General features: G+C 37.1%; 1 protein-coding gene across 3 annotated transcripts in view; it reads right to left on the minus strand.

Annotated features, from left to right (window-relative positions):
- phlpp2 (PH domain and leucine rich repeat protein phosphatase 2) overlaps positions 1-17,223 on the minus strand; it is a 33,233-nt gene that overhangs the window by 12,068 nt on the left and 3,942 nt on the right. For all 3 annotated transcript variants that reach the window (XM_024295524.2, XM_024295523.2, XM_036210335.1), the window contains exons 3-10: positions 13,080-13,213; positions 7,570-7,760; positions 6,696-6,821; positions 4,611-4,765; positions 2,831-2,977; positions 1,796-2,026; positions 1,023-1,225; positions 820-880 (exon numbers count right to left, since the gene is read on the minus strand). In XM_024295524.2, coding sequence (XP_024151292.1) covers positions 820-880; positions 1,023-1,225; positions 1,796-2,026; positions 2,831-2,977; positions 4,611-4,765; positions 6,696-6,821; positions 7,570-7,760; positions 13,080-13,213 — 1,248 coding nt within the window. The remainder of the gene's footprint in view (positions 1-819; positions 881-1,022; positions 1,226-1,795; positions 2,027-2,830; positions 2,978-4,610; positions 4,766-6,695; positions 6,822-7,569; positions 7,761-13,079; positions 13,214-17,223) is intronic.

Genomic DNA, 17,223 nt, shown 5'->3' on the forward strand with positions numbered 1-17,223 from the left:
ACAGTTACTTGAAGTTACAGCTATATAGAATGCAAAGGTGCTAATCCCAAATCAGAACTGATCTAAGGCACAGTGGATTAGGAGCTCACTTCATCCAGTAAAACCTGTGAACAGATCTGTGAAAAAGCTCAGAGCTCGCAAACTTTTGCTGAATTTATTCTGACTGCAAAATATCCAAGTTGTTTCATCAAAAAAACAAGAAATTACATCATCCTATAAAAAAAGCCTAAAATGTTTCCGTTAACACTGATAGTTATTTCAACTCCTGAGTTTCAAACCTTTGAAGTGAAACTCTGATCTTATTTCAAGGATGACAAGGACACTATAATTCTGAAACTGCATGAGTCTAACACTTATCTGTGCATTTGTATTCACTAATACTTTCCTTTAAAATGCAATTTTCCTTGATCTAACAGATTGTAATAAGCAATAAATATAATAAATCAAAGTAAAGTGATGTATTTGTATTTGTGTATTTTAAAACTCCTGCAAGAATCTTGGCATGAATAGAAAATAATGATCAAAGGACAGCCAGTCTGGCCTCTCATCACTGCAAACCCAGGCAAACAAGAGCTGATCAAGATTCCTTTGAAGGTGTTGCACGGACTTTCGTCACCTATAAAACCGAACACTTTCTCTGTTGCATGTCTGTTGGTTCAAAACCCGCACAAATTTTTGTTTTTCATTTATTTTCAGTTAACTTTTATTTTATATACCAGAATGAAGTGAAAACCTGGTCCAAAGTGCTTTAAAGATCTGAAAGATTCAGCTAAACATAATAAAAACAATTGGCTGTTCATGTTGCGATCCAGAACTCACTGTGAGAGGTCCATGTGTGTCAGCTGATTAGGGACTGGATAAAGGTTGACTGTTGTAAGGCCTGTGGAACAGTGGAGAACATCAACGAGACACCTGGACTTCCTCTACACACGTTTTAAAGACGGCTCCATGTGAAGCATAACCATCAGACAAATGCTCACTAAGGCAATCACAGCAGCTGAGTGATGCTCTGTTGGACTCACGGTTGCTGCTGGCGTGAAGCGTGCGCAGTGTGAAGCCGCTGAGCGTGAGCGTTCCCAGCTGGTTCCTTTGGCAGTGCAGAGTTTCCAGGTTGCACATGGAGCTCAGGTCTGCTGAGTCCAGGAGGTTATCCCGTAGGTCCAACTGGGTCACCTGACTCATCCCCGTAAGAGCTTCGCTTTTAACCCACCTAAGACTGTTCAACCTGTATTTTAAAAGTGGGGAATGGAGTGATAAATGTTAGAATGAGGTCGGAATTCTTAAATAGAGAAAGTCAAAAAGGTAACAAATATTCTTGTGATGTAGTAAGACTTTTATTTTATCAGTTATCTCAGAGCTTTTTATAGACAACCTATCTCCAATAAAACTTAGAATGCAGCTGCAAGTGGCAGCGGTTCCTGATTTGATCATCAGGAGAATTAAAAAAGTAAAAGAACAGGACATCTGTGCGTCTAACACAGCTGCTCCCCAGATGCAAAGAAACATGCATGACGGTAGTCAGGTAGATCCCAGGTGTGAATGTAGATGCTAGATCATGTAATTCTGCAAAAAGCAGCTGACAAATCTGACTTCTGGAATTAAAAAATGTATTATTTTTTAGGCTCTTGAGAAATGGGGCAGATCTACCATATAAATATGACTTTTAAAAACTCATCATGATTCATTTACAAGCTTTGCTTACTTATTTAATACTATAATTTTTAGTCATGCAACTCCAAGGCTGGGTGGAAGAGAAGGGTAAAAAAAGAGAGAGAGAAATGAGAACATTACTTCCCGGAGGTCGACGTTTCTTAGATGGCTCATTCTAATCAGTGTACATAAATCCAGACTCTCCACTCTGTTCCCGGCCATAGCCAGCTTGTCCACTGTACTTAATCTCTCAAGCACAGCTGGAATGTGAGAGAAATCATTGAAGGAGAGCCCCAGGCTGTTGAGTTGAGACAGGTCACCCAGTTCTTCAGGCAAAGAGTCGAGATGGTTTCCATCCAAAGATAATGTCTGCAGGCTGCAGAATGAAAAGAGCAAAATCTTTTATCTCAGGGAGATCATAATATGTCTTGTGTAAGCTGGCAGTAGTGAGAATTTAAGATTTAACATGTTCTTCTGATTTCACTTTTATGAATTATGCATGTTCTGGCATGAAAATTCAAATCACAACCATAGTCGATTAGAAAGGAAATTCAAAAAATCTAAAATAACTTAAATCTTTGACTTATTTAATGGACCATCATTGTTGCTTTACAGAAAAAAATATTTCTATTTTGTTGTATTGTTATATTTAATCCTTGCACTTGGGGTTGTAATTGTACAGCAGTTCTATTTTGAAGACTCACTCAGATTAAAATGGTTTATTTGGTGTTTTAACATGTTCTTGTAGCATTTTTCTGATGATAATTTAAAGAAAATTTTGTTCAAAAGTGCATTTGAGTAATTCTTCATTCAAATCATTATGAATCAGGAGCAAATGGAAACCGGATGTTTGAAAAAGAGCTTATTGTGACGTAGAAAATATTCAGGGCAGGCCACAAGCTGCTTGCTCCACTACTACGGGGAAGTGGGGGCGGGGTTGCTTAGCACCAACGGTCCCGCCCACAAATCAGAAGTTAATTTCCACTGAAGTACTGTCGCTCTGTAGATACTATGCCCCAGAAAATGACACGTTTTTTTTCTTTTTCTTTTTGCTAAAAATGACATATAATCATAATTAAAAGGCCTCTGAGAGCACTTTTAAAAATTGTTTTCTGACTTCAAACTTTTTATGTATAATTGAGATTTTATGAATGGTGGGTTCTGTATGTGTGTGTCAAACCTCTGAAGGTTGCTGATCTGCTCCGGGATGGCGTGGATTTTGTTACAGGACAGGTTGAGTTCAGTTAAGGTGAGGATTTCGCACACACAATCAGGGAAAACACCCAGACGGTTATGAGACAAGTTTAGGCTTTTCAGCTGGGAAAACCTAGAAACAAACAAAAAAAAGAAATAAACGACTTGTTTGATGACGCTAAAGCGCCTGCCTTACTGCTTTTGGAGGTTGTGTTCAGTTCAGCAGAGACAAATCATCAACACGTTATAGACATCAATACAATGCAGTACCCATCTGTGAAACACCTAAAAATGATACTTTCATTAAAAAAAAGGCACAGATATAATAGTATAAGTCATAAAATCTAGCAAAAAGGCAGAGTTAGAAGCAGACAAGGCTCTGATTGGGAAAAGAAAGCTACTGAAAAACAATAAAAGTGCAGTGGGTAGCACAAAGTGCTTAAATTATCAGACACATTTCATTTATCTGCTGTTTAACTGATACGTTCCCTCTGCTTCCTTAAAGACTGCATGTTCTCGTAGGGGCAGCACAAGCTTCCAGGAATGTAGTGCATTATCAGCAAAAGCAATTTTTGGAAACTCAGGATACACCTTGTGGAAATTACATCTCACACTATGAATTTTACTGTGATCATTTTATCTGCTGGTATATTATAAAAACTCGATGTGGTAAAAAGATAAAAGGCTACAGAAATGTGTTATAATTTATTGGTTAGACCATTAGTGTCGGTACAATAAACCACAGAAATGTGTCTTTATTGAAAGGCACTAATGAGGATGAGCTCTCTTAACACTACATAGCAGAAAACAACCTGTTAGCACGTCAAGAATGATTTAATGGACAAACAAGCAGCTCACCAATGATAATGAAGACATGCTAGCTAGAGAAACCAAATGGCTTCAAGATGATTCATTGGAGGTTTAGTGGAAATATATTTTAAAGCTCAATCACAGATAAAAATGAGCCGTTTTCATATATGTAATATCAGTCCTCAGCTGTGTGCTTAGAAAAAAAACATCATAAAAAGAGTTATATGTTTGGAAAACTGATAAGATCCTACAAATAAAAAAAACGTAGATTTATAACATATGTGTGTGGCAAAGAAAAGGGCAGCATTATAAAGTGTTCACATGCTGAGAATTACAAAAAATAAATTCTGCATGAACAATTTTATATTTTACTGTATACCAAAAAAAGGTTGTGTTATACACAAAATGTTGCATTAATATATTAAATGAATTGAAAGCTGCAAAGTTTTATTTTGTTCTTTCCTGTAAAAACTATAAGGACCCTCTCTGATGAAAATCATGTTTTGGGTGTTTTAACATGTTTAATTAATATTTTTTCTAATCATGGAGAACATATATAAAGAAAACTAGGATTAAAATTGAATTCCTGAAATTTTCTTTTTTTTTCAAATGTTGTGAATCAGCTAGTTAGTGTAAACAGATGGGTGACGGGAAGTGGGAGTGGGCTTACTCAGTGCCTACAGTCAGAGTACTAAGATAAGAAATTATTTATTTCTAATTAAATCCTGCTGCTCTGCAGAAACTATGTATTAGAAAACGACATGATTTTTAATTTTGCCTAAAAATGCCATAATAATAACCAAAACGCCATTAAAATAGATCAAAAGATGACTGTAGTGGGACGTTAAGGATGTCAGTTAATAAGTACATTTGGCGCATAAGCCCAAGTTATTGCAATTAAATGCTGCCATGTTATAAAAAAATCCCAAAGTTTGACAGTGTATGGACTGGGACACCTGGGGAGGTTGAGAAGGCCTCCAGGCCCCTGCAGGTTCATGAAGTTGTGCCGCAGGTTAAGGTGGGTGATGTCTTGACAGTAAAACAGGTATTCAGGCACTGTTTCCAGGCTGTAGCAAGACAGGTCCACCACACTTACTGTCTGAGACACTACCTGTATACACACACACAACAGGAGGTATGAACAGTACATAGTTATAACGATGAATTGTTGTTTTTGATTGGTTTGTAAGAATTACATATTTGAAGGAAAAAAAAACTCTGAAAGCCATAAACCTGACAATGTAATCCTTTGACAAATTTTAATTTACAAATAAAAAATGACATTTATATTCAAAACTCTACCAATTACACTTTTAAAATATAAATATATATGTATACTTTTTGTGCAAGTGTCTAGAGATCTTCTGTATTAAAATATATTCAAATATAATTTGACCCACATTAATTTAAAATGACATATTTCACTTATTTTGACAATTGTTTTTTTTAGGTGATACATTACATCATATAATCTATTAACCCCCTGATGCCTGAATTTATTTCCAGAAAAATATTCACTTGTGTTTTTGCTTTCATATGGATGCTAAACTGTGGTCAGTGGTGGACTTAGTTTGGGGCCCCATGCGAACAACAACAACATGTGTTTATATTAGTTATTATATTATATTAATTATTTAGTCAGGTTTTACTGAAGAACGCAAAATAAACAAAAAACAGTCGACTATGGAGTGGTGTCAATTCAAAAGAAAATTTATCAAAATTTTCATGTTCTGCCCCCTCCACCTTTGCCTTTTCTCTCCTTTTATGTTTGTTTTGTTATGATGAAGTAATAGGGCCACCAAGTAAGAAAAACAAATTTATAAATATATGAGGAAAAAACTGCATTTTACAACATCAAAATCATACATTTATGACTTAAAGAGTAGTCATTTTACATGGAAAACTTTTCAAAATAAAGTTCTAATTTAATGAAACAATTGTGATTTTTTTTCTCATGATTTTATTCTCAAGAAAGTTTGACCTTTTTCCCACAATTTTACAATTTTGTCTTCACAACAATTTGACATATTCCTTGCTTTTCTCTTTTTTCACATTGCAACACTTGCTCTTATTTTATTTATTTTTTTTCTCTTTGAAAAGTCTTTCTTAGCTTGTTCCTATACTGTTGCTGGAATTTTCCATTGCTTCATAAGGGCTGTTGGACAAAACACTTTCATATAAGCAGTCTTATGGCATTTTAGTGATTTGGGTTTTTTGTGACAGACTTAGATAAAAGTGGGCGGTAGAAAGGGGGGAAGGTGTTGGGGCCCCAGGCAATCGCCTACCTTTGCCTAACGCTAAGTCTGCCCCTGACTGTGGTAAATTTGGAGCAGAAGTGGTGTGATGCATATTTGCAATAGCCATAAAGGGGTTTATCTACTGTACTGTAAATACATTGAAGGTCTGTGGAGAGCAAAACTTCTTTCTAAAGGGCTTTAGGTTAAAAATATAAAGCAAATCCCTAAAATTTTAACATGTATCCCTCCATATAGACAAAAGTGTTGCCTTAATACACAGCTCACAAATCTATTCATTTTTAAACTTGATCCTTGGCTTTCTTTTTTTGTCCTAATCACATTATGTTTTGAACTATCTGGATGAATTCACAAGAACCCCAAGGAGACATGAATAGATAAATAAGGTTTCAAAAATGAGCAGGTATATTTAGAAACGGAAGCCTTGTGTGTTTGAGTCTAGCTGGGAGAAACTGCCAAGAATCTCTGACTCACAGGCGTTTGTTGATGGTAAACAGGCTCCCCTTTTGAGGGACTTTCTAAAAGTCCACCAAGAGAAGGAAGAGCACTATCAGCATACAGAATCTGTCGAGTTAACATCCATCACTGTGGAGAGAATGCCTCCGCGGGGCTGATCCGATGCATTCACAGAGACAGGCAGCCACCGGAATCAAACCACTGAAGCACACACACACATGCCCAGCAGGGCCAGCTGGAAGCAAGCGAGCTGCCCAAAGAAAACATGGCAGATGTATTGCGTAACACACACACACACACACTGTGACACACTCCTCGTCTCTTGCTTACTTTTGATGCCTGCCGATGCCATCGCTGGTACTCTGTAAGCGAGTCGAAGTTGACAAAGTAAGTCTGGGCCTGTGAGCCGGCTGAGCTGAACATCAGACAGTGCTGCCTCCGCTTCACCTCCTCAACCTGGAAGCAACAACACAAAAGCAGGGAGATTTATCCTGTTTGTTTAGGGAAAGCATACATTCTGTATTGTGGTAGGAGCCTTGCATTTGAAGCAATAATAATGTTTGAACTGTGAGCCAAACAGACGGTCTCTACGTTCAAATGAGAGTCTGGCTTGTCTTTTAATGACTCAGCATTACACTTACACACTTCAAATCGGTTTTCTGAACTTATCCAACAGTGACTCAGGTGGTTTCAAGAAATAGACCTGACTAAGTTCAATAAAATGAAAAAAAAAATAAAAAAATAAAAAAACATGGAAGAAAAATCTGTAAATTTCCTAAAAGTTACATTTTCTTCAAGAGTTGAATAATTATAGCAAATATTTTATATTAGGATTGGATTTTAACAACAACAAAAAAAAGCTACAAATAAATACCAAATCAACATTTAGTCATTGGTTCAACAAATCTATTAATTATTATACTTGAAATGTTACACTTTGCGTTTGTTTATATCAATATCTTTAAAAAAATGTGCTTTTCATAAAGAAAAAAATTGTTTAAAAGGAAAATCGTGAAAAATAAACCAATAAGATGAATATTATAAATCAGGAATACATAAGGTGGAGGATTTTAAGTATCTAGGGTCAACAGTTCAGAGTGTGGAAAAGATTTTAAGATGTTTGATTTAAGGTAAGATGTATTCTCTTGTAATAATAAAGTAGAATTGTAGTGATTTGTTTAAGAGTTGTAGCGAGAAGTCTCACCTTTCCTCCCACCAGAGGCAGGATGTGCATCTTCCCAGTCAGACTGTCTTTCACAGACGCCACGATCAAACAGGTGCCACAGAGGATAACCTGCCGCTCTGCCCACTTATGCAGCTGTGTTTTCCCTTTCCTGACGCTGAACACGCCCTTCAACAAGGTTCGCTCCTGCTGGTCTGCATTCACTGGACGTTCTGGAAGAAGGTTCACACACTGATGAGAGCAGGTCCACAGGCATCAGAAATGAGAACCCACCTCCCAAATTGAAGAATCAACAGGTCTAATTCAAGCAAAAATAAGCTAAAACTTGGTTTCAGACAATGAAAGTAATAAAATCGAATCATGAAAACTGCCTCTTTTGCTCAATGTTATTTTTTTTTTCCTAATCGGACTGATTTAACAGAAAAAAAAACAAGAAAATCTTCACTTCACTTTCAGTTTTTCTGACCTAACAGTGGTACTGATGGATGACTCATGTTTGTCCCAAAACTTCCCTTTGCTCAATCCAATTATCCCAGCGTGCACAGTGGGCAGCTGAGAGCGCTGCAGCAGAGGCACATCAAACAGCAGAGCTCCTGTCTCTGCCAAGCACACTCAGGTAAATGGCAGGTCAAACAAGTTGAGGAGGCCGGGTCTCCACCTCCCTTTCTCTGCTGGTACGGTTCCTTAAAACCCAGTTATACTTCCTCCCACTCAGAGGCTCTTACTGGCATCCTGCACACTCGCTACTCCCACTTTCTGCCGAGCTCATCCTTTCAGTCCACCTCCTCTTTCTCTCGGCGGAGGTGTCCAAATGAAGCAAAAGCATTCGCGTGTTTGTCTTTGCCGCAGAATCTGATGAGGTCAATCGACTGGCTAGCAGATCAATAGCACCTACTAAATTTGTGTGCCCTTATCAAGACAAAAAAATAAAAAATAAAAACTTGGAAAAATCTGTTTTTTCTTGTTCGTTGTTTTAGATGAAACAAATCCTGGATAGTCATCATTATACAGATGTTTAATGAAGACCACTGACCAAATCAAGGCTGCATGCATGTACTGATGACACTTAAAGTGGTACTTTATATAAAAAAATTAAAAGCCTATCCGTACGAAAATCGAATCAAACAACTTAAAAAATAAATTAATGAGTAAATCTTTCATACTAGTAATTTTCTGCTAAGACCCCTGAGCCTCATCCATAACAAAAACTCTTTTTGCAGACAACATTCATTTAAAAAGTTCAAGAAAATATTCAGAATAATACCTTTTGAACTACTGAAAAAGAACTGGAAATGAACAGAAGTTACGATGTAGTGCTTTATGATTTTATTTAAACCAGAAATGTTTTCCATTTTTATATTAATGTTTCTTTATTTGTGTTTTATTGCGTCGATTCTCATCATCCTAGAAGCAATTTATATGTATATATTGTATTGTTTTCAAGAAAGAGACAATGCATGATGAACATAAAAAAATATAAATATACCAGGCTAATTTCCATGGAGTCCCTTGGCAGGTTAATGTTAAATCAAATGTTGCTGCCCATGCTTTGTGAATTTTCAAATCTACTTTTAGCTCACGGAGACACTCCAAGTTTGTTTGTAAAGTTTTTTTCCCAAAAACCTTCCAAAAACTAAATGTATTTTGATTTAATTACAAATACAGTTTTTAATGAATGAATCATAGTTTTTTTTTTATTTGCTTTTTATTAAATGCTATAATACTTAGTAAATAATAATAATAATAAAAAAAAAATACTGGGTGTTTCTTGTGCACACCAGATAATATCTGACTCTGTAAAAACTAAATGTAATTTTATTTAATAACAAATACAGTTTTAAATGAATAAAAAATAAGTTGTTTTTTTTTCTTAAACATTGCCTTATAACTGTAAACATTCAAAAAACACTTGCACAATCACTTGCTAAAAGTCGATTTTTTTCAAAACGAAGTCCGAGCCTTTAGCAGCCATATTCCAATGTAAACACACCCCGAGGCCTGTGAGGCTATTAGTTGCTAGGGAAACTTTCTGTTCACAATGTCAAAGTCCACACAGAGAAAGTAAATCTGCACACTGCCCTCTACAACCTCCTACTGTTCTGCAAAGCACCCGAATCATCCCATCCTGCAAACAGAAAAGAAGTGCTGAGCATTCCCGGTGGCTCAGTCTGGGTTTGGTTATCAACACAGCAGCGTGTTGGGCAAAACAGTTTTCTAAAGAAGTGGGGCCACTGAAGGCCCTGAGCTGAGCAGACGTCTGTGTGAAACATCTTTACGGCAGAGTGACAAGTGACGGATGGAACGTGTGACTTCTTATCTCCACCACCCTAATCTGAAGTGAGTTTGTGCCCTTCTTCTAAATTCTCTGTAAAAATACGAGCTTCTCACTTCACATGACACCAGAAAAACAAACTCTGCTGCTCCACTATCTCAGAAACATAAAAAACAACAGACCGAAAGATGTAATAAATGTGGAAAACTGATGAGAAAAGTCAGCTACAAAAGGATGGAAAGAAAAAATAAATCTAAAACACAATCTGTCCACAAAAATCAAACTCAAGAAGCACATCGCTTTGGAAACCCTAAGTGATCAAAAATATGAATCTGCAATTTGATACCTGAACACTTTTGCATAAATGTGACTGCTGCAATCATACATTGATCAGAAAGGTGTTGTTTGCATTTGCAAAAGCTTGAATAAATGTCATGCATGATTCAAGCTCCCACCACTGATCCTCCTGCTCGTCTTTTGACTTTAACAAAAGTCTCTGTGGAATAAACCGAAAGTGTTGTAACACTGATTTATGAAAGCTTCTAATAGATTCGTAAAAAAAACAAACATATGAGTCTAAAGTATTTAAATTATTTTTTAGAAGTTTAGGGGCAGATATGGTTCCAATTTAAACCATTTGTGAAGTAGTTTATTTTTGTTGGTGTGTATTTTTGTCACATATTGGGTTGTTTCAGTACAGTTTTGGAGCAGTGAACACCATGGCTTCTGTCTCACCCAAGACTGCATAGACTGCATTAGCATGCACTGGAGGTTCAGCTACAAACCAGAGGACTGGACTGTTTTTGACTGCAAATTTAAGTTCAAAGCAGAGTTAACAATTAAAAAAAGTGTGTTTTTTTAATTTTTATTTTAAGTCAAAAATAAATATTTAGGAAGATCATTCAAAAAAGCACAGATTGATTGAAAACTTCTAGAAATGAAGCAGTTTGGATTGTAGCATCCTATGTGAAAAACTGTGCAAGGTTGAAACACGAGAGGAAACCGAACTCCTTCACAGAAACATCCCATTACAGGGAGCTGTCAGTAAATGACAGAGAGCCGGCTGTCTCTCTGCAGAGCTCTGCTGCTCAGGGCACTTCTATAGGAGCCTGGATCGGAGCAGAATATTCCTGACTGTTTCACACTGTTTGTGTCTTAAAAGCAGCTCCCTCCTCTACTCAGTATTCAAATAATGAAGCAGATGATCACTTTTATGTGAGAGCAACATCAATTTAACTTTGAGATTCAGGCATTTATTTATCACCTATTTTTTAAAGGTTTAAAGGAAATTTTATTTTAGCTTTAATTACTCAAAATAATAATTTTTTGATGGCTTCCAGCTGTTTTTAAACATGTATGTTCCAGTCTGTCAGACGATGGATGAAATCGCAGCAGCTTCAGGATTCTGAGCTCAAAGATGAAAAAGATCCCACAGGCAGGAGGACAAGGAGCAGGGCCTCCCGCCAGCTTCATCTGCGCCGCAGCTGCACGGGACCACTGCAACTCCGATCTCTGTCACTGTTTACATTAGGAGCGTCTTTATTAAGGCCTCTCTCTTGAAATCTTCACTCCCACATTTTGTGTTTATTTTAATTTCATCCGTGCACCACAGCAGCAGAAGGGTGTGTTTGTGTCAGATGAGCTTCCTGTATAAATATAGCATGATGACAAAGTTTACAACATCACCTGTTGCTCTGGACTTTGAGACATGACAGCTCAAGAGAGAAAAAGGGCAGTAAAACAACAGGGTAAGAAATAAAAACCTCGTGGGAGTTTTTCCATATTAGAAAAGGTGGGACAGCATCAACACAGGTCGAGTTGGGTAAAGTTCAGTGAGAAAAAACACAATTTAAGCCTATTTCTATGCTACTCTTGTTTTATATCATTTAAAAGAGTAGTTCATGTTCCAGAGACTTTGTTGAAGTTTCAAATAAAAAAGTGCACAATTATTAATCAAAGCTGCTTCTTGCTCCAAAAGATTATTGGAAGATAAACACCACTTCCCACATTTAGACACATTTGTTTAGAAATACATTAATAATTTAACATTTGTTTTGAATATGTTCATATTATTCTGGTGAAGTTCACATACTGTAAAATACATTAATGAAATAATGAGATTGTTAATAACATATAGTGTTACATGGATTCTCAAAAAGAGTTCAAAGGTTCAGATCATTAACATTGTAAAAATTGTTCTGCCTCTCCTAGAGGGCGTTTCAGTTTGACCACTAGGTGGCGAGTGTTAACATTAGCCATCCTATGGGAAATCCCATTAAACCTCAGCATCAAGCTAGCGGACTTTGGCTTTATGTGCTTAATCGATCTATATTTTTATAAATCGATTATTGATCTGTTAAGCTTTAATTGATTCAAATCGATTAATTGATTTCATTAACCCAGCCCTACAAAAAAGGTTACTTTTTTAAGATTAAGAAGAATCACACGAATGATAAAAATGTGAAGTGTGCAGGTTTTTCTTTACACGTTTACATGCGTTGCAACTGAAAGGATTCGTGGATGCTTCCATTTTCAAAAAGATATTGAAAATTGATACACACCACTTCAAGAGACAGTAAGTAATCAGAAAAGCAGTTTAATCTTTATTTTCTTTATATATGTTCTCCATTATGAGTAAAATACTAGAAACACTAGATGTTTAAGGCACCTGCTCCACCCCAATAGCTTTTTTAAAAAATACTCCACCTCACTACTTTTATCAAGGATCTCCTCAATCACACACATTTGTTCCAGTTCAGTCGCACTACTAGTTCATGTTTTTAGTTTAGTTTTTGAGTCATTTAAGCCTATTAAACTCTTAGTTTTTCGTTCTCTTGAAAAAAAGTAAGGCCTCCTGAATTTGAGTCCCCCTCATCCTGTAACACTCAAACAAGGACTTCTATGCATGTCCTTCCTCACACTAAAGTGATCTGATACACACATTTGTCCCATGCTTTATTGCATTATTCCCTCTAACAGGGGCTCATTAGTCACTCATACCCAGGGGCCAATGCAGCAAATAACACAGCAGGACGACTGACGGTTGATGACCTAGTATAAGGCCATGATGGGTGCATGATTGCAATGTAAAAAGTATAGACAATTCAACATTTCAAAGATAAAGTCAAAAAATTCAAAGCAATTTTATTCATCTGACAGATGAAATTGATTTCTCATGGAGAACCTGAGCAGGTTTTTTTTGTTCCTGGAGCAGAGAGTGGAAATTTAAGGAATTTGAGATTACAGAGTCACTACTTACCACTGTAGAAACGGATCAAACAGCTGAGGTCTGAGTTAGCGGCTTCGTGCTGCACCCGCGTCAGGTCAGCGTACCCCATCGATGTCAAGTAGTCATAAACCATCTGGAGTGGTCGTTCAGAAGAGTCCATTCTCCTGAGAGACAAAGAAAAGCATGAGGGTAATATTAGCATGATGTTCTGAGACATAACCTGGAAAAGAAACTGCTGAGGTTCAAGATTTTACGTGTGGAAAGTCCAGATGCTTTAGATTGTATCACTGTCCATCATTTTTAATTCTAAGTAAATCCTACATCAGCAGAGTAATAAATATGTTACAAATGAGTGATTTATTCATGCATAGTTGGCCAAAAGTGCATTTGTCAGTCACTAATTTTCCAAGTTGTCTTCCTTAAAAGATGAGAGAGGTCTGTAATGTTCAGCATCGACACAATTCAGCTGTGAGAGACAGAATGTAAACAAAGAATCCAGGAAATAATTGATATAATGGTGCAGAAAATAAATATTAATCACATACAAACAAGCAAGCAAGGATTCTGTCCTTCAAAGTCTCATTTATCTGGTACAAATAATCTTAAGAATGATGAGGAAACAGCCCAAAACTATTTGGGGGACCTAGTCAATGACCTGTAGAGTTCCTGTAGAGACCTGTAGAGCACCTGTCCAGACCCATCTATGGTTCTCTAGAAACCATCTGGATGATCCAGAGGAGGACTGGGAGTATGTCAGGGGATCAGATGAAACCGAGATAAAACTCTTCGATTTGAACAGCACTCGCCATGTTTGGAGGAAGAAGAATGCTGAGTCACATCCCAAGAACACCTGCTCCTCTGTGAACCATGGGGTAGCATAATCATGATTTGGGACTACTTTTCTGCAAAGCGGATGACTGATCTATGTAAGAAAGGATGAATGGAAGAGCTGGGTATCATCAATAATTTCCGTTCTCAATTCAATTCGCTTCACCCTTGCCTGGATCGATTCGATTCACGGTTATTTTTTATTCTTTCAATTCATTCTATACGATTCGATTCCATTTTGATGTCTGCCCTTAGTTTCACACATTAAGATGTTATATTTAGAGAAAAATACTGCAGTAATCTTTAAATTGCGTATACACATTTTTTAAGATTTATATTTGTCAATAAAATGCTCCAGAACCTGATACATTTCACACACTTTAACATGTATTTGTGAAATTATCACATTATATTAACACATGTTCCGGCTGTGGCCGTATTTGGGTTTGTTCTCTGTATTTTTGTCAGAGTGGGACATCTATGTGTTTTGTGGATCTTTGTTTGTGTGTTTGTCTTTTGATTTCTTTCAGGTGTGGTGCTGGAGGCGTGGCTCCCCATTGGTTCAACCTGAAGGAGGGGAGCCTTCAAAAGCACCACATGGACCTCCAGACCACGAGAAGGGAGCTGGGCTGCAACATGTCTCCACTGCAGCTCAGTGAACTTCTCCACCTGTTTTGCTTTGTGCACATTTTGTAGTTTCTTTGGTGTTTTGTGTTAGGTCCCACTCTGTGTTCTGGTGTTTAGTGTTGGTTTTAGTTTAGGTAAAGCTGTAGGGGTGAACTGCCATTTTCTTTAGTAAAGGTTTTCTCCTGTTTGTTAGTCCAGGGAGGTTAGTGTTTGTCATTATTTTACTGTTTCTTTTGCAGGTAAGCTCCCTGGGTTGAGTTAGTTGGGGTTTTGTTTGTTGTTTTTTATCCTTGGTTCACCCTGAAGCCTTTTGCTTCACTTTTAGTTATTATTTTGGTGGTTTTGGTCTTTGTAAATAAATTTGTTAACTTTTTATGGAGACTTTTGTTGTGTTTTTGTTAAACACTTATTTAATTTACTTTTATGTTAGGCCCCAGATCCCCTAGACAAAGTGGGGCGTAACACACAATAACATGGTTTGTCAAACAGAAGCACCAACAACAATGTTTCAATAACATTATAAAAGGCTTAAAACAAGGAATTAGTGCAAAACAAAGAAGAAACAATCATTTTGTTCTCCTCTGCTAGGGCGATCAATCAAAAGTGCAAAAGACTCAAAGAACTCTTAGGACGATGCTGCGGTAGTTGGCTTTGGAGGTTTGCTGTGTTTCCTCTGTATTCTACCTCTATCCTGCAAAGCTTGCATACATGGATTTTGTTCTGTCCAGTTCTTCTGATTTTTTTCTTGATGGGATCTGAAATGTTGCCAAAAACATCTGCTTTCAATCCTTCTGTTTTTTTCAAAAGCTTTCCATCATCTCCAGTCATGCTTGTTTTCAACCAAACATTTCAAGGATGAAACGTGTGACTCTTCTATTAGGAGAGTGATCCCAAACGTATCACCCAGGCAACAAAAAAAGATTCCAAGACTCTAGAGTGGCCTAGCCAGTCTTTGGACCTTAATCCATTGGAGAATCTGTGGGGAAGTTGAAAATCTGTGTTACCCAGCAACAGCCCTAAAACATCCTGGCTCTTGAGAAGATCTGAATGGAAGAATGGACCAAAATAGCAGCTACAATGTGAGTAAATTTGCTTAGAACCTACAGGAAATGTTTGACATCAGTCATTGACAGCCAGGGTTACATTACAAAGCATTGAAGGGAACTTTTTATTATTTTCTGCACATTTGAACATGTAGACTCTTAGAAAAATCTGATCCAGTCATGTGATTTACTTCAGTCTCGCACAGTTGAAATGTACCAAAGCAATCACTGTCTTGGTTTACCATTGATTCTGGCATCAAAACCTTTTAAGTCTATTTCTTTTTTCGGTTTCTCGCTGCATCTGTCAAAATGTTCGAGGACTCCAGCAAGTGTGATCCATTATCCCTCACAGTTCATGTGATCACATAGGCAACTCTGCACATGAAATCCTGTTAATGGCTTTGCAGTTTCTGTTTTGAAACTGAGGAAGGCCAAATTACAATGTCAAACAACAACTGAGAGTGACTAAGCATGAAAATGTAGTGCTTGAAATGCATTTTCAGTTTGCAGCTCCATCTATGAAAAATCCCAGTATTAATAAACGAATGCTGGGGGGGTGGATCTGCCAGCTGATCTTACTGTTTACAGATATATCTGTTCATAAGGAAAAACATGAACCATAAATCTCTCAGAAGAGTTAAAGAGGATTTAAAAAAATGAACTAATCTCCCCACAACACTTCAGAGAAGCATCTCCGTCCCTCTGAGGATCATTTTACTTCTCATTAGACAGCTGTGGCCTTTACACTTCACAGAAATTCCTCTGCAGCTTCCAGACAGCAGTCAATGAGTGACAGTCCCATCCACACTGAGCATAGATACACCCATAGACTGTATATAAAATAATTTTAATTAATAAATTAATTTTTACAGTCTATGGATACACCTGAGAGTCATCAATGCTGCTCTACGCAGCCAGAAGCAAGAACCAAACTCAAATTTACATATGAGACAGTCAAGACTCACAGTAGATGAGCCTTTTAAGCTAGTTTAAATATAAAACAATTAAGCACCTAGTAAGGTATAGGCTGGCCTAAATTTAGATCACAGCAAAATGTATGACTTTTACTGTCATAAATCTTTCTGAGAGCACTCTGACAGGCTCTTTAAATGACATGCTGGATTGGAAACTCTGGGCATACCCAGACAAAGTTGGAAGAATGACATGCCCCATGTGTCCAAAGAACATTTAATGAATCCCTAAGGATGAGCCTGATGCTGGGAAAAGAAGTCTGGTCTGCTCTGCTCACCCTGTGTCACCTTCACTGGATACTAACCAGGAGCAGGAGGAGAGGCTCCTAATTAGATGAATAGAAAGAATGGATGTCTTCCATCAGCTCTATTGCCACCATTAATCTGCCTTTAAAAAATAGAGACTAAAAACATAAGCCAAAAACAAAACCTTCCAGTAAGCTGCACATCAGTACAGCCTATAAATGGAAATCCCTTACCAAAAAAAGCATGCATCTCTTTCTTTATCTCCATATTTACAAATCCATCCTCACTGCTGTCAAGTCGCTTTTCATGGTTTTTATGCTCAAAGTAATGCATCTCACAATGATAAATGAGCTAAGCAGAGGTTAAAAGAATGCAAAAACAAAGGCTAAAAGCCCTTAAACATGTAACAAAATACAAGCTGATTCCTCCTTTAATATATTTTTTTGGTTTTCAATCATT

Source organism: Oryzias melastigma, linkage group LG3 (assembly GCF_002922805.2).
Source record: "Oryzias melastigma strain HK-1 linkage group LG3, ASM292280v2, whole genome shotgun sequence".
NCBI classification, from domain to species: Eukaryota; Metazoa; Chordata; class Actinopteri; order Beloniformes; family Adrianichthyidae; genus Oryzias; species Oryzias melastigma.